This window comes from Haplochromis burtoni, unplaced genomic scaffold (genome assembly GCF_018398535.1).
Source record: "Haplochromis burtoni strain Fernald_Lab_line unplaced genomic scaffold, NCSU_Asbu1 Contig_118, whole genome shotgun sequence".
Classification (NCBI taxonomy): domain Eukaryota; kingdom Metazoa; phylum Chordata; class Actinopteri; order Cichliformes; family Cichlidae; genus Haplochromis; species Haplochromis burtoni.
This window is the reverse complement of record NW_024582479.1, coordinates 1,755,645-1,779,768: the sequence shown is the minus strand read 5'-3', so window position 1 is coordinate 1,779,768 and position 24,124 is coordinate 1,755,645. Positions and strand designations below refer to the sequence as shown.

General features: G+C 39.6%; 1 protein-coding gene across 2 annotated transcripts; it reads left to right on the top strand.

Annotated features, from left to right (window-relative positions):
- Positions 1 to 1,293: 1,293 nt before the first annotated feature.
- urm1 (ubiquitin related modifier 1) lies at positions 1,294 to 11,512 on the top strand. 2 transcript variants are annotated; one of them, XM_014338914.2, is made up of 5 exons: positions 1,294 to 1,394; positions 4,235 to 4,305; positions 8,558 to 8,639; positions 10,375 to 10,423; positions 10,685 to 11,055. In XM_014338914.2, the coding sequence occupies exons 1-5, from the start codon at positions 1,360 to 1,362 to the stop codon at positions 10,766 to 10,768; spliced, it is 321 nt and encodes a 106-aa protein (XP_014194400.1). In that variant the 5' UTR covers positions 1,294 to 1,359; the 3' UTR covers positions 10,769 to 11,055. The 2 variants fall into 2 exon arrangements, with proteins under 2 accessions (XP_014194400.1, XP_005938853.1); XM_005938791.3 differs by having other exon boundaries at positions 1,295 to 1,394; positions 10,974 to 11,512.
- Positions 11,513 to 24,124: the final 12,612 nt, after the last annotated feature.

The following is a 24,124-nucleotide window of genomic DNA, read 5'->3' as shown; positions in this document are numbered from 1 at the left end:
GTGTCCCCACCCACACCTCACACTCCCCTCACACCCTCCAGGCCCCTGGTCGATCTGTCTATCTGCCCCTGCAGTGACTCCTCATTAACACATGAATAAAGACGAGGAAGGGCCTGCTAAGGCTTGGACGCCAACAGACGGCAGCAGATTTGCAATTCAAACCTCTGACCATCTCCTCTCCCACCCCCTCCTCATCCTTCACATTCTGTAACCTATGCTAGGGCTGGAACTGTCACCAGCATGACTGAGGATGCATGTGTGAAAGGTGCAACAGACAGTGTAGTTCCATGCTTATGCATGCTTTAGTATTAATAGGCAGAGTGCAAATACATGTTGACGAGAGAGAACTAATACCTTCTAATTAAAATAAGGTAAAGTACAAGGGAGTATCAGCTTTTAAATGGGAACAATAGCATGGAGTAATATTTGCCTTACAAATATGAAACATTTCAAAGGCCTTAATATACAAGAGAATAACTCAAAACGTAGATAAAGAAATTTTTTATTTAAAACACATTCTAATTTTCACAACTACGAAACATTTAACTACAGCTAAAAAACTAAACAAGGTTTAATTCACACTTTCAAATATAAACCCCTAAACTGGAGTCCCCTCCTTAAAATTTTTGTGACTATCTTGCACAGTGGCAGTGCTGTCATGTTGACTTATACGAGTATACACCTACCAATTTGCAGTAGCTGTTACACTCCCAAGGTGATAGATAAAGATGCTCCAGGGAGTTACAAATCAAAAAGTGTGTGGCACAGTGGCATTACATGGGAAGGGTGTCTTCCTACTTCCCTCCACCACTCCTCCCAGTACTGCCACGCAGAATTCATGAGTTGGATCACACCCATATTTAAACTCAGCCTTCATTTACGTCCAAGGTAGACGCCTGTAAGATATTTTAAGTCTGACTTGCAAGGTTGTGACTTGAGCTCTTTGACAAAATGTGTTCAATGACAGACATATCTACACAAGAACTCAAAACCGCTTCTTATCATTACATCAAGTAAAAGTAACCGATTTAATTGTTCACAAACAAGTAAATTAATAAAACTAGTAACCTAGTAACTTTTAATGGAATTCAAATAAATGTTTGTATAGTTTACTTACAGTCTGCATATGAATCCATATTTTAGTGGTTTGTTTAATAAATAATAAATATGTTTATTTCCAACGGAGGAATAATAATAATAATAATAATGCTAATAATAATAATAATAATAATAATGTATGATTTAAACAGATTGACGGTTACGTCTCCACGTGATTTGACAGAAAATGATAATAATTTGCCGGTTCCAAATACGTCATTTCCGATTTCCCCTCCAATACTTCCTCCATGTGCCGACAATATGGCAGCGTCCATAGCGATTCATCTGGAGTTTGGGTAAGCGACTATCGAGTGTGTGTGTTCGTCTCTGAGTTACACAGACAGAGCCTCGCTGTTAGCTTAAGACGGTTATCGTGTGAACAGGGAGAAAACGCTCTCAGCTGCACAACTGAAAACTGCTATAGCGGAAAGTCCTGCCAGCCGACTGCCTCCTCCACTGCTTGATACTCGTTTACTCAGCACGGAGTCTTTCCCAACGTTGTACCAAAAAGTGATTTCCGGTATTCCGAAAAAAAAAGTTTGCTGGAATTTAAATGGTTATGGATGACTTTTTGCCTATAATCTGTCAAAAAAATATGTCAATATGACATATCGTTCATGAATGATATCAATTAATCATGAGCTTGAGAGAGCGTTTCTGCCACAAGGACGAAGCTGCAGTCAGTTTTTTTTAAAAAAAAAAAACTTCAATTGAACCTTTTTTTTTAAAATCCGGGTAGAAAGTCTCATTGAAATTAAAATGTATTATTTTTTAAGATGAATCTGGCCAAGAGGGCAGCAGACATCGCAATAAAGATAACATAACAGTTCTATAAACATTAGTGACCAAAAAGGACTACCGGTAGATCGATGTAGGTACAATTGCAGTCATAAAAATACTTGCAAAACATTTCTTTGTTTTATCTTTATTTTATATGTAGCGAATTCATATATCCTGTTCATTACAGTCTATATAGAAACATTGTAAATCACATTTTGGCATGATGGTACTAGACTGACAAACTCGGTAAGTAAGATTAATCTAGAGTGCTGAGTATAAGGTAACCAGTAGAAGTACTATCAACGACTACTGTGAACCTCAGACTTTGGCTAGAGTCAGAATTGCTTGAGAAAATAAGGATTTGAGACTAGCTGTCCTAGACTGATACAAGTGCAAACTGAAAGAAAGCAATATCAAATCTAAGCACACGTAATGTGATTTTCTATGATGCAAAGAGATGACAAATTTAAGGAAACCCCCTAAACTACAGTCTAACGATCTGATGGCTCTGCTACACAGTGGCAGTTTCACTTACAGGGTCCTTGCAAATAACTGCCAAGTTCTGATTGCTTGCCTTCATCCACTGACAATACATTTGCAACCTGATGGCAGTATGTCTTTGGACTCTGGGAGGAAGCTGGAATACCGAGAGAACATGTGCACGCATGGGTAAAACATAGAAAGTTAAATTACATCTGAACCTGGCTTTCTGTGAGGCAATGGTGAAAAAAGAGAAAATACTGCCATGAAGCTGTATTGCATCACTAGCCACAAAAAAATGTAACAAAATGTAATGCAATGAAAATGGTCAACCTACAAAGGGCTTAATTCAAAGACAATGTGAAAATCAAAGTGATTAAAAATAACTTAAAATGGTCATTTGTATGGCTCCCACATGCTTGTGTGCATACCTGACAACATTGGGGCATGCTCCTAATGACATGATGGTGAGGCGATAGTGTCCGAGGGTATCTCCTCCCAGATCTGGACCAGGGCATCGCTGAGCTCCTGGACATGGTGATGGAACATAGTGTCCTCAAGGTGTTCTGTTGGATTTAGGCTAGGCGAGCGTGGGGGCTGGTCAGTGGTATCAATTCCTTCATCCTCAAAGAACTGCCTTCATATGCTCACCACATGAGACCAGGCATTGTTGTGCACCAGCAGAAACTCAGGACCCACTGCATCAGTGTTGGGTCTGACACTGGATCCAAAGGTTTTATGCTAATATCTAATGGCTGTCAGGCTGCCTAGCGTGTAGAAGTCTTTGGGTCCTTCCATGGATATGCCTCCCCAGACCCTCACTGACACACAAGTAAACTAGTCAATGCTACAGGCAGCATAATGTATTGCATGGCTTGTCTAGACCCTTTCATGTCTGTCAGATGTGCACAGGGTGAATCCGCTCTCATCTGCGAAGAGCACAGGGCCCAATATAGGGTGTCAGACCATCGGACTACCCTCATGAAGTCTGTCTCTGACTAAAGAAGCATAAACAGTCTCATCAGTGGCCTGGTGGAGGTCATGTTGCAGGGTACTGGCAGTCCTTTCTATGTTCCTCCTTGCACAAATGACCAGATATGTGTTAAGGACCTTCTATGGCCTTGTCCAGCTCTCCTAGAGTAACTGCCTGAATCCTGGAATCTCCTCCATGATCTTGGGACTGGGCTGAGAGACCGAGCAAACATTCTGGCAGTGGCATGTATTGATGTGCCAACCTGGAGGAGTTGGACTACCTGGGTAACCTCTGTAGGGTTCAGGTATCATCTCAACACTACTAGTAGTGACAATGACTCAAATGTAAAAGTAGTAAACAAACAGTCTGAAAAGATGAAGAGGAACACCAAAGCTGGGGAAACTGATTAGCAATTTTATTTTAGTAGGTAATTCAGACACGGGCCTATGTTGGCAGCATAACCTTTAAAGCAGAAAAACAAAGAAATTGTATAGATAATATACACAGTTCACAAGTAATGTTGTTTCATAGACCTGTGGAGGTTACATAAGATTTATGTCCTCTCCACTGAGGGGTGACGGTGTCACTGTGTCTGATTTTATTGGCTCTACAATCACTATCAATCTGCCAGAGACTGCAAAAAAAGTACCCTACATAATAATTAAACTGCATTAGATGTAATCATCTATTTCTACACTATGTTTTGTAGTCTTTTGTTTTACCTATTAAAATAAATGTTTTTCTCCCCAAGTCCTTTCTGTTCTACCTTTTCTAACTATGTTGTTATAATTATTTTAAATGTGATTGTAATTGTAGAAGTTATAAATGCCTAGCTTTGGTAGTTATTCGATGAAGTGCCACACACACATTCTTTATTTGCATATCTGCTCTTTCTTTGTATAGAGGAGGAGCAGAGCTGCTATTTAATGGTGTGAAGAAGCATCACGTGACTCTTCCAAGCCAGTCAGAACCTTGTAAGTATCACCAGTCCCCTGTTTGTACACGTCAAAATTAGAGCCTAAAAGACTTCCACTGTTTGCATCAGTGTCTATTAAACCTTAAGGACCATACCATTGTTTCTGAGTTCTGACAAATCAAAGAAAGCTGCTAGTACCCAATATGTGTTCATGGTGGTACATTTATATATATAAAGCACAGCTTGACTGTTGAAGAAAAAACTGTACACTTATCAGTCTTTGTTTTGATGCACAGAGTGGTCTGCAGGTCCTCTGTCTAGCAGTGCACAGATGCACTGCCTTGGTTTGTTCACAGCAGGCAATTTGTAATCCTGTGCATGTGTTAATGAGAACTTTAATGTGCAAAAATGTCTAATATTTGCTTTGGAAAGGATAGGCAGGGATTTAAAGAGATGATTATTTGATTATTTCTACATTGCAAGTTTTGTACCTCTGGCTCCAAACAAATTGGATTAATACAGGTCATTCAGCCTAGAAGAAAGGAAAACCTGCCTTCAGCTGGACTTTTTCCTCCCCAGAAAATCAACTTAGGACCAGGGTCATTGAGGAAAATAAGTATATTAAAAATATGGCTGCTTAGAGGTTAAAATGAGTAGTAAATTTATTGAAAACGTATGTGTGCGTGTCACAGAAACGGCGGACAAACCAGAGAAATATGTGTCTTTGGTATTTGTTTAAACAAAGGGTGTTCATCCATGGTCCTGACGTTACCACGACAACAAAAAGACAAAAGTTGACCAGAACAGGGAATGTCAGCTTCATGTGACCTTGCTGTGCCAGCTGACCCCTGTGTGTGTGTGTGTGTGTGTGTGTGTGAGTGAGAGAGAAAGAAAGAGGTGATGTTTTGCTTTATAGCATAGCTCTGTGTTTTAAAGACACAGGTGTACACACATTCTGACAGAACACTTCTCGCCTCAGTTCTCGTGATGTTAGGCGTAGCTTCGCTCAGTAGGTTTGCTGATCCTGGAAATGTTGCTACAAACCAGCAGACGTCTGAGTGTGTGCGTGAGAGTGCGTGTGGGTTCAGAGAGGGTGCAATTGGGACAGATATAATGGGTTCTGAATCCTTCGTATTTCTTTTTTGACCCCAGCCGGTGATTGATGACCCTCAACTGAAAAACCCCACCCCCTCTCTTTCTCTATCTCACCCTCTCTCACGCAACAAAACCCCCATAGTCTAAGGACCACGCCATTTTTGCCCGTCACATCAGCAAAAAGATGGATAGCTCATCCCACTCGCACGATTGTCGTAATTGCACAAAGGCAGAAAAGCAAAAAATTAAAAAAGACCGGCACCAAAGGAAAGGAAAAAGCAGCAATGGTTTTAAATCGACATCAAAATGGCGCCCTTTCTCTCCCCTCCCTCTGTGTCTGCTTTTCGCCCACGCAACGCCGCAATCCCAGGATGCATTACGAGCTTGTGACGCACTTTCTCTCTGCCTTGTCTGTTTGGTCCCTCATTTTCTTTTCCCCTCTACCTGGACCGTAAAGCCTGAACCTCGAAGCTTCTCCGCAACCTCCATCTTTTCCTTTTTCATCTCCCAACCTAATTTCTATACATTGTCTCTTAACTGTAAAGCACTGCATCCATATAAGTCTTTCTTTTGGGTTCAGGCTGGGGTTGATTTATATTTGTAGGCCTGTGTAACATTTTACAAGAAATCGATTGAAAAGGCAGTGCCTGATGTTTCCTCTTAAAAATAAATACATTTAAAAAAAAGCGCTTAATTGATTAAAGTCTGAATTATCACTAATCTGTATATTGAGCTAAAGCAACCCTGCTTTATTTTCTATGTGAAACTTTTAGTATGTTTGCTTGTTTGTTTAAAGACTGGAATATAAAAGAAGAGGCAAAAAATGTATATAAGTGATGGGGGAAGAGTGCTTTTATGAGTGTATGTGTGTGTGAGAAAGAGAGAGATGCAGAAAGAGAGAGCCAAAGAAAAAAGTAAATGGCTGAGAGGATGAAAGCGTGAATAAGAGGTAATGGTGGGGAAAAATACTAATAGTCAAAGGCAGGCAGGAGTGTAAAGAAAGGAGTCACCACAAAGAAGGAGTTATGACTGCTGTAGTGATTAGTTCTGTTTTTAGCCCCACAGAGGTGCAGGTCAATATTCCCTGCCTTGTACATTTTGTGTGTGTGTGTGTGTGTGTGTGTGTGTGTGTGTGTGTGTGCACATGTTGCAAAGGGGGAGCTATTTCTTTTTTTATATGAAGTCCTGCAACCACAGAAAACTAGCTCTGTCATTATACTACTGAGTTGGCAGACAGCTCTACAATTAACCTGCACACTGTGCACACAGGCTTGAAACTGCACGTGCCTGACCTCACTCCCAAAGATCTTATGCATCACGTTTTATGCCTTTGCAAATCTCAATGTTTTAATGTATTTATATATATTAGTGTTATTTTTTATGTGTTACTTTATTCAGTCACTGTTGTTTAATCTTGATTTTATGAAAGAATAATTAAACCCTGAACTCTTTTTGTCATATAGTAGCACATGAGCCCCATTGCAATGCCTGTCTCTGTGTAATCTCTTACCCTGGATCCTGCTAAATGCTAACTGAAAGTGTCCATTATAAATGAGCAGAATAATGCATTGAAAAAAGTAAAGCAAATCCAAATGTGCCTCCCTGTGATCGTTCAGTATTTTGCTTGCATTTTCTGAGTCTGTTTAATGTAAAGCCTGCAGCCTTGGTGCCGTGTTATTATGATTTTTAGCTCTGCCTTTGATCCGTCTGAACTCTCGGATCTCTGAGTGATTCATTGCCTACCTGGTACAGATTCTTCTCTTTACACCTGGCTTTGGAGGACTCAGTGTCATCCACTCATCCTCATATGTGCTGCCGCACTCCTCCTCGCTTTGGAGTATTTGTTCTTCCTCTGCACTGTTTATTTCTCTCCCTTTTTCCTTGTACATTTCCGTCCCCTCGTCTCCTCTGTTCATTCGCTCCTGTGTAAACTGGTCAAGGAGGCCATTTCTGCTTAGTTGATAGGGCGTCTGTGTGTATCATATGGCTACCAGCGATTGCAGATTGGCTCTGAATTGTTTTCACGATTCGACAACCCCAATGTACGTCAAGTAGACAGCTTTGATCGGACACACACAAACACGCAGACACATAACCAGAAAACACTCATAAGAAAAAACAATAAATTTCTGTGATTGTGTGCGTGTTTTACTTCTGTTGCAGTTTTGTGTGCTCACGTTAGATCAGTGCACCATATTTAAACGAACCCCAGCTAACGCCCAGACACCTTGAATCTTAACGTTAAAGAGAGCCATAACTCTAATATATATTCATTGTTATTCATTTAGCAGGGATTTACTCTAAAACCTCTCGTTGCCGTTGGCTTTTGTGGCCGTCATTAGCTCAGGCTTTTGTTGAGGGAAGGTCAATCTGATTGTTCAAGAGGTCAGACTCATAGAAAATTCAAGTAACGCTGATGTTCAAGCTCAGACATTGCATTTAATGTGTGACAGCAAAGTTGCTACTCTGAAAATCTGGTTTTGCGTTTGATTTTGTTTGTTTAGTACTTACAAAACAAATCACCTTAATTACAAAGTTTCAGATAAATTGATATTACATGATTTGAAAAAAATCTATGTATTTACATTTTTCCTTACTATTTTAATATAATGAAATAATACATTTCAGTTAATACAATGAAATTTCAGGCTTTAGATTGCCCATTTGATCATTTATACACTAAAATAATTTCTTTTATTTCTTTCTACCAAGGTGAAAAATGTTGCTCTTGGCCATTGACATCAGACAACCTTCCCCCATTTTCAGTGTCCTCTCCTTCCCCCCAACATACACATACACTCATAAATATACATGCACCTACACACACACACACACACACACACACTTCCTGTCCCTTCTGGTGCCTCTGTCGCGTCACATCGACCAGGGGGCTGGAATCATGCACCTTGACCCTTAACCCTTGATCTATGACCCCTGTCGTCTGCCTGTGTGTGTGTGTGTGTGTGTGTGTGTGTGTGTGTGTGTGTGTGTGTGTGTGTGTGTGTATGCACATAAGACATAAATCTGTTTACACAGTCACACAGTCACACAAAAATAAGTCTTCAATATGTAAAGCATTGCATTTTAGTAAGCAGTCTCTCTTTAGTTTAAGTAAATATTAGTTATGGTTAGGCTTAGGGTAATTCTCCAGGACATGAATGCAAGTCAATGCAACGTCTTGTGAAGTCGTGTGTGTGTGTGTGTGTGTTTTCTAGGGGACATGAAGCAGCTGCTGGTCTGGATCCAAAGGAACCTGCTGAAGGAACGACCTGAGCTGTTCGTCCAAGGAGACTCTGTGTGAGTGCACTGGACACACCTGAAGTAGATATGTAATTCATTACATTACACTGTCATTTGAAAAAAACAACAACAAACAAACTTTCAGACATGATCAGAATAACTCTACGGGAGCATTTTTGCATTTTGGGAACAGTGTCTAGGGGGGCTTTAAAAAAAAAATCTTTCCAGCAGCTAAAACTGCTGAAATGTTGAGGGGGGAGAGTCTAGCCTTCAGGTTGTAGGTTTCAGTAAGATGATTACCTGTGCACACGCATCACACATGCTTGTGTATTTGTGCTTGTATGCACACACGTGTTTGTGTGTGTGTGTGGATCGTGGGCTCACAGCAGCCTTATAGGATTGGCTGACTTTTACAGCTGCCTTTGTGCAGGACTATTTATAGCACCATCTAACCAGTGAATGGAGAAAAAGACGGGTTACCTATAAACCTTATAGAAGAGATGTGTGTTTGTGTGTGCTTTATGCTTGCAGCACACATTGTTTTCTGAGCAAACCATCATTAAGGTGCTGCTTCATTATCTTTTAAAATGCTCCATGGATCCTGTGTGTGTGATATAGTTTACAAGCTTCTCTTTTATTCTTTTGTTCTTTGTCAGCACAGCTTTGTTTTGGGTGTGCATGCACGCTTTTGCAAATGTGTATTTGTTCTCGCAGGTTCCTCTCACAGAGCATCTAAGAGGTGGATAAAGGACAGATGATCACAGGCATTGTGACTTAGTTATCTCTTCAGTAAAGAAAAAAACCCCCACATTAGCATCTTTTATTAAAAGACGGTTGTCTTTAATCGTTCACAATTATGACAATTGTTTTAAATTTGTTTGTTGTTGTTATTTTTGGGGCCCTGATAATTTTCATTTACATTTTCTTTTTTTTATATCCTCATTTTCTACCTTCTCTTATCACGTTCGGTTTTTGAGGAATTATAACAGATAATACTTGTAACAATAAGATGAATATGTAAAAATATTAATTACATATTTGTAAATAAATCACTTCAGATACACAGTATATTACATGAGCAGCAATAAGAACAGAAGCAAAGTGGGGGGGTTGTGAGTCACCATGGCTGTAACATGGAAATCTCACACATATCTCTGACATGTAATACTCAATAGTCATTTTATCATTTTAAGACTTAAAAATAATAATGATAAAAAGCTGATTTGATTGCTTCCTGTCTCTGCATAGATTTTGACGTTCGGCAGAATTCATCGCTTTTTAAATGTGTTGTCCGTGAATGATATTAGTAGAGTTTGTCAGCCTCTGTCAAAGAAATCCCCATGCCATGCACCAACACAAATCTGTAGTTGACAATAGTTATTATTTTATTTTTTTAAAATATGTACATATTTTAATAAACCTGTGTGTAAAACATTATAATTGTTTTTTATAATTGTTATTACAGATTGAAATTTGGGAGGAAAAACATAAAAATCCCATAGTTTCGACTTCTGCTTTAAAGATTTTCATCTTTGTGCAATACTTTATTATATATATATATTTTTTAAATATTAGGATTGTTATCTCTTTTGTTTTTATTTTAGGGTTTTTTTTAGGTGTTTATTTATTAATGTATTTTTGTAGTAAATTGATGAAATGTTTGTGTACAGCATGTATGAAATGAGAGCGAGCTACCTGTTTCTACCTTTTACACGCGTGTGTGCCTGTGGTTGAATCTGCGTTGCCTTTGGGAGATACGTCTGACTGAAAATGGTGTTGTGTTTTCCCACAGGAGGCCTGGGATCCTGGTACTTATCAATGATGCAGACTGGGAACTGATGGTGAGCACTGGGAAGTTATGTTTACTGTCAGAATTTGTGGTGTGTGTGTGTGTGTGTGTGTGTGTGTGTGTGTGTGTGTGTTTCCTAACAATATGTAAAATTGTTTCTCGTGAATTTCACTGCATTTAATTTCAAATTATTTGAGATTACATATGCTTGCATCTTCAAAACTAAAAATGCAAAAAAAAGATGGGGATGTGGAAAGTTGACTTGTTTTTTTTTTTGTTTGTTTGTTTGTTTGTTTTGTTTTTATTTTTTCAGTGTGTTAATGTTTCATATAATCAGGAAGAAGCTGCGGGGAAAGATTGTCCTTGGGGTCTCTTATCTGAACTCATATTTACATGAACACACAGCCTGAACACTACAGTTTAAATGAATTGATTCAATTACAAGACTCGGGATGGGATGCAAATGAAAAGTTTGGCATTGATTGGACCCCAGTGGGAACAGGAGCGATTCACACATTTATTTTAATAAACGCAGCTTTTTCTTCAGCGACTTGTGCAGATTTTTTGATTCTCAGTTATTTTGTGTGTTTTCTACACCTCAGGGGGAACTGGACTATCAACTACAAGACCAAGACAACATTGTGTTTATTTCTACTCTTCATGGAGGATAAAAACATTTTTTTTAAAAAGAAGAAGGCAAGGATTTTAAATGTTTCCTAACAGTTCAGCCTTTTCACAACATCATCTCTTCTTACTGCCCCACCACCACCACATCCCAGCATCACATCACCCTATTGGATGTTGCAGATGTGTCAACCTGCCCAGCGACAACTGAGAGGATTGATGATGTTTTATGGGAATGAGGAGAAATTCTCATATTGAAAGATGGAAACTGTTAGACTGGTGTAATGGGAAGCGATACAAATCCTGGTTGCACTGGCCATCTCCCAGGCACCAATATCAGTATCTACACTTACTGGGTCTGCCTTCATCTCCATGCAGACACTCTTCCTGCATGTCTGTCCTGAAGGTTAAAAATTAGCTGCAAATCACCACTTTAGGAAAAAAAACCCACACGTTACTCCCTCTTCCATTAGTGTTTCAGAGCAATGTATTAACATTTAATAAATGGTTTATTACACACTGACTGTGCTTTAAGTGTTTATAAATATGTAAACAATTAAAACCAACTCAAAGATATTTAATATGCTTACATATTTGTTATGTTGCTGTCAATAATGTGTTCATATACAAACAGCCAGTTACATGTTTGTTTGTATTTGACAAGTCTATTACTTCCTAAAAACGTATTTGTATCCCCTTGAGAGCATTTTTTTAATCTCATGTAAACCTTTTATGAAATGTTTTTCCTCAATGTGTTTTGCCTTAAATGTCTAAAAAAAAAAAAGGTTAATTTTCTTTCCCTTTTTTTACATTTTTAATTTCATTGTCTTTAAAATTGTCCTTCGTTTTAATATATACATCTATTTGTACCACAGTTTCTGTCACATTTTTTCTGCTACTTTTTTCCCCCCGCTGTTTCAACATTCAGTTTATCAGGATTTTTTTTTTTTTTTAATTTATTTATTTTGGCTTGTTTTTTGGGGGGTGAGGGGTTCTAAACCTAGACGACAGAAAAATGCTACCAAAAAACGAAAGTAAAGAAGACGTTCTTTATATAAATTTGTACACTATCACAGCTGACGTTTTAAATTTACAAATACAGCATAAATCGCTAGAAATTACCTTTTTCCCCGTAGCGATCGACCACTCCTATCATAAATCAAGTCACCGTGTGTTTAGGCAATTAATATTGCACCTTTTTCTATTTGTGTTATTTGTATAATTTTTTTTACAAATTCCAAAAGCACAATGTGTCTTACTACTTCTGCCAATTGCAAAATCTCCCTCCTCCAGCGGAGTCCATTTTTTGGCTGCAAGGTGGTATCACGCACAGGGGCCGCCTATCCAAATGTTTAACACAGTGAGGGTTTTACATCACGCTTCGATAATCCCTGATGATAGCTTATACGTGATCGATTTAAGACCAGCTCATGTGTTCCCAGCGCACTTTTAGGCTGATTAGACTACACTTGGGAGAGATTTTACCTTCATATAACCAAACTCATGGAGAATATTCATAAGAAGGGGATGGGGGTGTGTGCGTGTAACATATATGTTTGTGTGTGTGTGGTGAAGGTGGTGGGTGGGGTGTGAACTACAGCACCACTGCGGGAGGTCGAGGTCTAGCCTCCGGGCTGCCCTCCCTTGAACGCCCGGGGCGACCTAAAACCTTTTCGCGGTTGTGGAGTCCGATTTGCAACGGGAAACTAGCCTATAATGGCCGGCAGAAAGGAAATGCTAATGAGGCTGTGAGGGGGTTAGAGAGGAGAAAACGTTGCACTGTGTCAGCTAGTGCTGGCCGAGGATGATGTACTCAGCAATGTGTGTGTGTGTGTGTGTGTGTGCAAAGAGAGAGAGGGGTTTAATGTGAGGAGACAAACAGAGCTTGTTGCTCGAATAAATCATTTGTCTTTAAATATCAAGGATATGTAAAGTTGTGGAGATAAATTCTGGTTATCTTTGGCTGGTTAGTTAAATCTGGTTTGTAGCTACTTTGATATGTGGATTATGAGTGCATCCGGTGAAAAACACCTGAGGTTTGGAGAGCTACCTGGGCCTACATTTCTGTATATAGGTAAGTGTGCACAGTGACTAGCTCACTGTGGAGGATGCTGCTGCTGCTGCACGGTGGGAGAGTCGACCTGGCTTCACAGCTCTGGTTATAACAGTGGAAATAAAAAGCTGAAGCTCTCTCTCTTTCTCAGGTAAACACCTATTTAGTAAACAATGGCGAACAAACATAAAAGCCTTATTTACGCGATTGTTCATTTTACATCAACCTGACAACATGGTTAAAAAAATTATATTTTGAAAATAATATACGAATTTTTGCCATATTTTTTCCTCTTGCTTTTCTTTTTTCTTTCGCTTTGTAAATGTCAAGATAATACCTTGTTGTTTTCTATGTAGTTTTATCGCATGCAAGTTTATATTGTGATGAAACAAAAGAAACAAAATTTGCTCTATTTTTTGATTACACCATAGAGAGAAAGCGGGAATACACATTTCACTTAAGCCAATCAAAACTTACTTCATCGTCTTCGAAATTTAAAAAAATAAAATAAAATAAAAAGAAGGCATTAGAGTCTATCGCCACCATTACAACGTTATAATACTAAGTCGCTTACCACCACAATAGCAAAACGCTAAGTCTATGGATTGCTAATAAAATAGTTTTTTTTCTTTTCGTTTTTTTACATGAGTAATTGTTACTGGTTTACTGTTAGAAGACATTACACCAGCCACTCTGTTTTAAAATGATTATTTTAGAGTGTTTTGTAAAATAGATAGTAATAAATTACAATAAAAACGCTCTCTCAATATGTCAAGCAGGAGAACATACTTGTCCTCTGTATGTCCCCTGCGTTGGACACAGAAGCGTTTATATAAGAGCAAACATGATGCACTAATCCCCTGGAATTAAGTGAGGTTAGTCTTTAATGTTCAACAATACTGTGTGTGTGTGTGTGTGTGTGTGTGTGTGTGTGTGTGTGTGTGTGTGTGTGTAAGAGAGAGGGAGTGAGTGAAAGACAGGCAGACAAAAGAGATGGAGAGAAAGAGGAAAAAATGCTCATATTTTGAAATTAAATTATGAGCAATTTTCAATGATTTTTGACAAATGTAGAATTAAACAGTTTCTAGGTTGTATTGCTCGAAAATGTTAAAGTTATAAATTCATTTTTGTAAATATTTATGAATTTTAAAAAAAACCTATGGATAGTTCAGTAAAATAGTCGCATTATTTTTGAAGTGGGTATAGTTTTATTCTTTACGAACAAAACAATAACGTCGAAGCATCCAATGGGCCAAAAAGTGCCCCACGTGATTTATGAATGACGCTGTTTGGCTCCAGATATTTGACACCATCAAGCCCTGCTTTTCTTTGTTTTCTATATATATTTTTTATATAATACTACTACACCTTGACATAAATAAACAACGTAGAATCTTGTGGTGGAAGCAATAGATACTTGAGTTTAGTCTGCTGAGCCCTACTTAGAGATAATGTGCTGTAGATGTGTTTTCAGTTTATTAATAAATTGTTAGGAATTGTTGTTGCTATTTTCCATTACGTGTAGTTTATATAGTAAACGAAAACGTTAAACCTTAAAGCCTGTCTATTAAGCCCGTTCACTGCTTAATGTACCCGATGGGTTTTTTTTTAGCAATGGCTCGTCTCATCCACAGCGTGCATGCTGCATACAGGCCTCACTCTCTGAGCTCTCAACTTACTGCTTTCTCCTATTTGCCAAAGACAGTCAATACATTGATGCTTCCAGTCGATATTTGCCATTTAAAACAAACAGTCTTGATTAGATCTTCGACAAAGTGTAAATACCAATCGGGCCAACCACAGCACACAGCCCGAAAAACACATTACATGAGGCAGAATGCGGTTTCCTCCACTTTATTATCCCAGTCTCGCGACTTTTTCTACATAACATGCATAAATGTGGTTTGTCCCTTACCTGAAACGAGACCGATACAAAACAAAACGAGATTTAAGCCATTTCTACTGGTGTCTTTGTGGGGTTTGGGGTGTTTTTTTTTCTAGAGGCCCACAATCTCGGATATGGCGCTTGGCCAAAGACAGCAGTGACGAATGTGAGTCTGCAGCAACAGATGTCCATACACAATTCTTGGGGTTGAATATGAGTTTACTCAAGAATTGCGTTTGGACAATCAGCCGCTAAAGACTCTATATATCCTCTGCCAGAATGAAAAGACGAAATTAAGCATTTGATTATTTGACTCACAAATGTGCACGGGCAGTTATTGTATAGGTCCATGGGTGCACCTGCTAGCCTGCCTATTTGGCCTTTGACAGTATTAGCTGCCTCTGACACCGAAAAACCCCCCTGCTTTTTTCCCTCCCCCTCGTTTCTCTACAAGATAGGGAGTTGCACTACTGTGCATTATTTTTGACATGCTCACTGCTCAGCACTGCCTCTCGGATTCCTCTTTTCCTGTAAAGAAAAAAAACTGCTATACATTTCAAGCACTGAGTTGTTTCACTAAACCTCAATATATATATGTGTATATATATATATGTGTATATATATATATATATATATATATATATATATATTGCCATTACAGAAAAGCTCTATTACAACTTCATTTGCCTTTCCTTTAAAATCATTGAACACTCACAGAAACTCAACCTTTCTACTGATAAATACTTTATAAAAAAGCCCACCCCTTTACTGTTTAACCACTGATGCGGTCACAATCACTTTCCTCTTCCCTACTTTCTTTTACAGCTGCTGTCTTCACTCCATGTGTTAACACTGGTCGCTAGTTGTAAAGTTTGTCTACCCACATCTCTAGGCCCTTAAGATGGCTGAATGGACAATGCAGTTTTAAATAAAAAGGTATGTCCTTGTATTTCCTCCAGGAGTCTTACTTTTACAGTGTCTCAAAAGAGTTTACAAGCTGGGAATAAGACGAGCCGTTTAGGCTTTATTTCATCTTAAAGTCCGACGTGAGAACGCCGGGAAAACGCCATTTCTGCACCTGTGTAATGTCATCGATTTAGGGAAGGACTCCTCAGTTGATGGTGCCTCAAGATGCACAATGGCTTTCCACGGATGTTAAATTACAAAAAGAAAAAAATCCGCCTTATATTTGAAAAACAAAAATAGAGGTACTTCGAGCGGTTCTTTCTTCTGCTGTTTATAGCTGGTGACAAAACCGAAAAAATTTAAAAGGAGACCCCCTTAGTTCCCGTTGGTGCGTCCTTGGTTCAGTTCCCACGACGCGCGTTCTCTCGGATCTCGCTGCTCCTTTCCAAATGCCCCCCAGCGAGCAGCGTCGGATACTGACAAAAAGCAGCTACGGGGCAGGAGATGTGCGGGCTTCGTACACTCCAGACAGACGGTCCTGTCTTCCTGCCTTCCTTCCACCCGTCCTTTACGGGTCTCCCGGACTGACTGACTGGTTGACTGGATGCATGTGTCTCTGCCCTCCTGGCTTTTCCTTTAAGCCGCTGCAACAATAAACGCTGTGGCCGCGACGCAAGGCGGAGAGAGGAGTGGAGAAGGTCCTCGCTTGGTACTGAATTTGAATAACACCACGGGGTGATAAATGTCCATTGTACTGCTTAAGTAATGAATCTCCGCTGTCCTCTATGTCACACACACACACACGCTCGCGCACTCACACGCACACACGCCAGCAGCTGCGATGAGGGACCAGCAGCCCCTCTTAAAGATACAACAGCCCTATTTTCTACCCAAAAAGAGATTACAATCCCGACACTGTTTACTCTCTGACCGCACTGCATGACGTTTAGTGTTTCTCTTGTGCCCCCTCTCTTGTGTGAGCAAACTAGTGCAACGCTGTAACCAGGCACTTGGACATAAAGCGGTGCCTTCAGCGCCATGTGCAGCCATTCTGCCCCAGAAAAGAGCTGCTTACTGTAGGCCTGTAAGGAGAGTGTTGTCCGAAGTGACGGAAAATGAGTGGATTATATGATGCTCTTGTGACAAGCGACTGATGGGGTAACAGTGGGCATGTTGTCTTGTGCTTTAAATTTTAATTTTAAAAAATCTGTAGCACATTTAACAAGCAAGCAAGAGAACCAAACTGCAGTATGGTTTCCTTGCGTAAGCGACGCAATATATTGCACTGTACTCCAAATTCCTTATATGTGCTTCCGCAGCTGTTTTATAAACCCAGGGGTTAAATAGTACTGCCCTCAATTACGGATACTGGTACCAAATGTGGTATGATCATATTTGAAAGGTAATAAAGGAAGAGAGACAAATTATAAAGGATCTTTGAGCGATTTCTGCTTGCAACACTTAAAAAAAGGCTCCCAAACACACAGGCTTTTATTTTCATGTGCACAAGTTCTTGTTTTGTTTTCGTATAACGTTCCCGTTCGTGGCAACAGCTCAGGTGGTTGAAAGTCTTGTATGTGTGTGCTCCCCTCTTACTTGAAATGAGAATCTGAATCATGCCCATCTTGTTGTCGTGCATATCAGCACTTTTTAACGCTGCGTTTGCGCTGCAGCTTTTTGACGCTTGCAAACGCCTCTCTCTCTCGCTCGCTCTCTCATTCTAATAAATCATCCTGACTGATCCCGCCCCAGGCGCAGGGGGTCCTCCTCTTTAAAGCTCAATCCGTTTTTTCCCCTTTTCATCCCTCTGAAGAAGCCGAGTTAACCTCTGCTGATCCACACAGCCAGAGACCCTCTCAGCTCCAGCCCGCCTCTCATTCATTCAGCCAGTCACTCATTCATTGCTCTTTTTTTTGAGTGTTGAAAAGCAAAACCCTCCATCTCAACTCCGCTCTCGCTCACTCTCCCTCTCTCTGTCTTTTCATGACTTGAGTTGGGAAGAAGTCAAGAGGGTCCACTTTCACTCTCACCTTGACATCCTTCACTTGTGTTGCGCAGGGTTATGGATTAAAAAAAAAGAAGACTGACTGCTTGGTTATATTAAACATATACTGCATCACAGAGACATCTGCAACACAGTTTCTTTTGGTCTGAAACTTTCTGTTGTTGCAGCTCTGCAAACCTTTTAGAATGTGCATAAGACATGCATAAGACTACTTTTCTAACTGTTATTTACCATTTCTAGGTGATTTGATCAAAATAAAGGCTAGGTAGCATTTCGCAAAAAAAAAAAAAAGTAAAAACACCATCAGCCAACATCAGCTGTTGAATTAAAGCCTTTTAGCTCAGAACCTTTCATGTTGGCTGTTGGTCTTGGTGGTGTATAGTAGGGGTGTGTGTGTGTGTACACAGAAACAGTAGGGGACTGGTGGGCTCCATGCAGGGGCCACTGTGCTTCCCTCCATTCACAAATCAATGTTTAACCCGCTGGCTAAAAGGCTTGGCAGGGGACAGGGAGGCCCAATCAGCGAGGTGGGCTATGAAACCATCCCGTCGAGAGATGGAGATGAGAGGGAGGACAAAGGCGACAGGGGAATCCTTAAAATAAACCTCCTCTGGTGAAGGCATCTCCTCCTTGCTGCCAGCTACAGAGGTAGGAGAGTAAAGAGGTTAGAATGAGAGGCAACACTGTTGCAGGGAATGTCACTGACATTTATAGTGGACTAGCTGCTCAGGCAAGCCAGGACGTGGAGTCAAAGGGACAAAGAAGTAAATTGGAAGGAGAGTTTTTTAAAAAAGACAAAAGGAAAAACAAAAATTCTCAGGCCATAAATCTTCCTGCTGGTGCACTGTATTGTGTAAGATGATCTTGTTTATGGCAGCTTATAATATCTAGTGGAGAAAGTGATAGTGCTTTGCAAGTGTTAAGGCCAGACAAGAAGCATGCAGTTGTACTTTCATTTAAAAACCAATTATGCGCCACACAGTCTCCCATGTTCATAAGCACATTTGTTTATCACATGTCATTGAGTACATGTCTTCAGCTTATTTATATAGCCACTAAAAATTATGAGATCTTGTTCTTTGCAGTCGGGCAGCCAAACCATTAAGAGTGCAAATAACTAAAAGAGACATTTGTTTGAGTTTTTGGGGGGTTTTTTGAGAAAAGTTGATTCATCAGAGATCTGAGGTTCAATTTGTAAGAGTAGTAAAATGTTGGATCGTGAAATTAATAAATCTTAAAGAAATCACCAAGTGGTGTAAAGGCTGAAATGAAAAGATTAAGAGAAAATTCTCCTGTAAGTGCAAAACTGAGTGCATCCTTCGACTCTGCACTCAGACAAATACACTCGCTTTACCCTCTATTATTCACAGGCTTTTTCCACCATCACAGACAACCACACGACACACCCCACACTACTACTAACCACACCCAACACACACAACACACACACACACACACACTCCTTCCCCCTCAGCATGCCGCTGCCTAAACATCCCCCAGAATTCTTTGACAGTGGCTGCTCTGTTGCTTGGCAACGGGGAGACGGACAGCGTCATCCAGGGAGCAACGGAGACGATGAGAAGCAAGGAAGTCCGCACTATTCTCACCGAGACTGTACAGATCATGGGGGCAACAGGGTGATCAAAAATATCCAATAATTTGTTTTTTATGTCAAATTTTGAACGACTAAAAGAAAAATGACTCAGTTGCGCAGTTGTACCAATTTTGCTGAGTTTTGCAAGTCATGAAAAATTTGCATTATATATATTTTAAATTTTAATCTTTATTTAAGCAGGCAAAAAATGAACATATCCTTTGCAACGATAAAAGCTGAAATGAATGGGAGAACACAACCAGCAGACAAAAACAACAGAACAAGACACTGAAGAAGGAAAACAGCTGCATGATATTAACAAAAAACTCAGATAATGAAGTTTTAAGATCTTCATGAATGAATGTCTCAGTCTGAGGATGTTTCATCGCTTCTGAAAAGTGTGTTGTAGGCTACCTCAAACCAGGTTATCAAGGTTGGTGCACAGGGGTAATATCTAAGGTTAATCATGTACTGGACTTCCTTTATTTAAATAGAGAAGAGATGTGAGCTAGTTTGAGATCTTCGTTGGTAGAGGTTTGTAAACATGTCACATGATGCTGCTGCTTCTTCTTGAGTTTAAGGAAGTCCATCCAGTCTTAGTAATGAAGCACCATGTAAAGGTTATAACTGCTGGAGGGATGTTGGAGCAGATGGCAATGCAGAGTATCCCCATCCATCCATCCATCCATCCATCCATCCATTGTCTTTTGTGTTGGGGAAGCTGTCTTAGCGCAAAAGGTTGAACACACTTGGACAGGTTGCCAATCTATTGAAGGTTTATTTAGTATATTCAAATAAAAAAAATCCATTAAGAGAAACTTGCCAATTTTTTTTGACATTGTCCTGCGTCCTGGAAATCTTCACATTTGTGCAATAAAAAGGAGAATGTTGACTGAAAATCCAAACACCACTTTATTAAATTTTTTTTTCCAATTAAAAATGTTATTTTATTTAAAAAATAACACCAGGTCTACTCATTATTCCTGTTACTGTCAAGATCTTCAGATGAAATTACATTTAAGTATAATGTCTTAAAAAATGAATAAAATCAAAATCCTTGATGTTTCATTGTTGACTCAATTCAGTTTAAAATGTCTATTTCACTTTAAACCAAACTGGCTCAATGTCAGTGTAACTGCGATCATCTTCTGTAAAATGAATCAACTTGACAGGTATCTTAATCGATTATATTAAAACGACCAATAAAAAATAAATGACATCAAAATAATTGATTGCTTTTAAAAAAATATTAATTAGAACAGATGTGACCATGTGTCACTGACCTCTTTAATCACATTACCTCCAGCATTCTGAGCGTTCGCTCTGAGCCTGAGGTTGTTTGTGCTGACTTGGTGGTGTTGCATGAAGACAGGACTTCAGGTATTCTAGTCCTTTTCTACTGAAGCAATTCTGTTTAAGTGCTTTAGTCAAACAGCACCTGGGAAAACACACACACACACACACACACCTGCTGTTTGGCCCAGTAGTCAGTTTATCTGCACTGTTGCCACCTCCAGAGCATCCCCTCTTCATATTGCCAGCTACAATCAGAAAATCACATCTGTAAGACTGAGTGTTGTGAAGTTAAAAATGAAATGAAATGCAGGTTTGTAAATGATTCCAGACATGCTCGTTTCAGTCAGACTTCAACAAAACGAGTACCTGTAAAACTCTTGGGGAAAACATGGATCCAAGGCCTAGAATAACAACATTGCAATTAAAATGCTGAACATAATTTTCTGATATTATTTCCTAACAGTAAATGTAAGGATTCCTAAAAATCCATCTGATATGCATCTTTAAAACTGAGCTACTTCCATGTAAAACTTAACTCAGTTAGCAAACATGTGCTGGCTAACAAACATACTTGCTTACTTAAAACTGCAATATCGGTTGCACTTCATGAAAATTTACTTTGGAAAGATGAGTTTTGATTGCACAATCAATCAGACTCCAACCTAACAAATAACTTAAACAGGTGTTTTGTGCTAAAGATGAAAACAAAATACTGAAAACAACAATTTAACAACAGCACCATATAATTTTAAACCAAACCCAATTATGTTTAAAATGACAATATTCTGGAGATTAAACAATAATGGTAACTGTTGTTGTGGCTGTTTTATTGGACTCTGTGCAAAGAAAAAAAAAGCGGATGCTCAGTCGGATATGATTTCAAATGAACCGCACAGCTCCTTAAACTGTGCAAACATGACACTCCTGAGACACATGCAGGAGGACATGCGAGGTGGGGAGCAGACAGAGCGAGGCTGCCGTAGCTGCTGAGTAAGAGGGTCTGTGCCATGACTGAGCCCCTGAGTGACAGGTATTGACCTGCCCAGCCAAAAGACGTCTCTGTGGGAATGCTATTGATTATTGCCACAGCAATAAAGGTCCCGGAAGCTTGCGAGAATGTCACGACTCTGTGCTGCCCACCAGTTTTGGTCCCAACACACAAAAACAGAAACACTTACACTTTGTCACATCCAAACTTACAGCCAATCATTCGCTCACGCTGACAAGAATTTCCTGGCCCAGCAAAAAAAAGATTAAAGATAGAATAGAGGCTGCGTGACCAGTTAGGACATGTGCGTTCTGTATAGATATGAGAGTTGTGAGTATCTTGCAACCTGCACAAATAGAGCTAAAGCTATGAGTATTGATGGCTAACATTTGAGGTGATTTACGTATATTTTGTATGCGTGCATGCACAGTCCTGGTGTCGCTGCAGCTTTCTTTTGCGGTCTCTGCTGCAATCTGGTCAAAACAATGAAGATTTTCTTTTTGTCATTCTCTCGCTTTCCTTGTCCGTCTGTCCCCGATTCACACACAAACGCCACCTCCACCCTTGACCCTGCAGTGAAAAGTTAGTGCACCCGAGGTTGAACTCTCCCAGATCAGCTGCAGCCACAAGCGCTGAGAAAGTGAGCCTGACATACGTGTATGCGTGCACATGAGCGTGCGTGTGTTTTTGTGTGTGTGAGCGTGTGAGCGTGGCAACACTTGGGGTGTCATGAATAGGAGAGATTTGACCCTCAACCCTTGTGACCTGTCCACACAAACAACTCCTATGCCCCAAGTCTGCCATTGTCAGCCTTGACTGCCTTCGTTTATTCACAGAGCCCGCCAAAAGAGCCAAAATTCATTATATACGACTTTGCTTATTATTTTCCACCCACACTAATGCATCTCCCCATTCTTAATTTTTTTCTCTCCACTGCCCTTTCCATCATTTCCATTCTCTTTTGTCTGTTCCCATCAGTCCCCTTTTCGCACAGCCTCTGTCCTGTCCATCTTACATACAAGTGAATTTTCCCTTGTATGCCGAGCACTCTGAGCATCAGTTTTTAAAACATTTGCCTCCTTATACTCACTAGCCCCATGGGAGCAAGCACATCTTTTCACGTTCATTTTCTACTGTTGTTCTAGACGAAAAATACAATTGAAGATCTAACTGTGTATATGTGCTTATTTCCCCCCGTACGAGTGTGTTTTAATCCTTTGTTTTAATCTGCTCTCCCGTCACACCTACACCCTGAAGCCAATGCATCTGTCTGCCCCTGCATCTTCTACTTGGCTATTGGCCATGAATTTTCTATTGCCCACATACTGACACTCAATACATTCAAGATGACCTTTGACTCTTTAATATACTGAGGAACACCCAGGCTACTGTACATCTTCTCTTGTCAACAGGCCACTCGAAGCTCTAGGACTGCAATAAATAAGAGTCACAGTGCAAAATGGAAAATGATGTTACAAGCTGTGTTTAAAATTTGGAAGCTCCCCTTTGATTAAAACCACAAACTTCCCAACTTTCTCTGTCAAAGCTCTAGAGTATTTAAATGTAAAGATTTACAATGAATATTAGGTTGAACATGTCCCTTAAAAACATTTACACTTGTTTTCATTTTTGTTATTTTTGTTTTTTGTTCATGAAGCCTCAGTGTCTCTGTAGCAGACACTGCATTTCTTATAAGGCAAATGTCAACAGAGTAAAACTGACCTTGCAACTATTATATGCATGCAAATAAGTACTATATAGCATGAGTGAATGTAGTGGAAGGTGACATACGATGAGAACGTCTCAAAAAGATAACTATTAAGTAGAATAAAATAATAAATGTGAAAATAACCTCGTAATTGATCCTAATTGCAGCATTTGAGAAAACCAAAGGATCAAAGGCCTCAGGAAGACGTGCGCGACATGATGATTCTTCTCTTGGATCAAAACCTCCCTCTGCTGGTGAATCTCTGTAATTGCTACTCTTTGGCTTCATATTACGACAAAGCTGGGTTTATTCAAAATCCCTTTCTATTTCAGATGTATGTATCAGAATATCACACATACAGACTAAATGCCCATACTGTGGTCGGAATATTTAAAAGGCTGTGACTGGTTTACTCAAAAACAATAAATAAAATAAATAAAATAAATAAATAAATAAATAAATACATACATTTGACTAACAAGTTCCATGTTTAAAATGCCCCCCCCCCCCCCCCCCCCCCTGATTTCTATCCCTGGGAACATTTTAATGACATTTTTAAGGATGTTCGACCTTAAACTTTAAAACTTTATTCTCCATCTTTCTAATCTTTCCAAGGGTATCCCACCGCTGTAAATGCCAGTGTGGCCAAATCACGCCTCTTTCCCCTCTTTCTGTTTTTTTTTTTCCTACAGGA

What these genes read in the sequence shown, in the direction of transcription:
- urm1 (XM_014338914.2), top strand. Translation starts at nt 1,360, where the DNA reads ATGGCAGCGTCCATAGCGATTCATCTGGAGTTTGG. An exon ending in GCGATTCATCTGGAGTTTGG is followed by an intron (nt 1,395 to 4,234) that starts GTAAGCGACTAT and finishes TTCTTTGTATAG; the next exon opens with AGGAGGAGCAGAGCTGCTAT. An exon ending in TCCAAGCCAGTCAGAACCTT is followed by an intron (nt 4,306 to 8,557) that starts GTAAGTATCACC and finishes TGTGTTTTCTAG; the next exon opens with GGGACATGAAGCAGCTGCTG.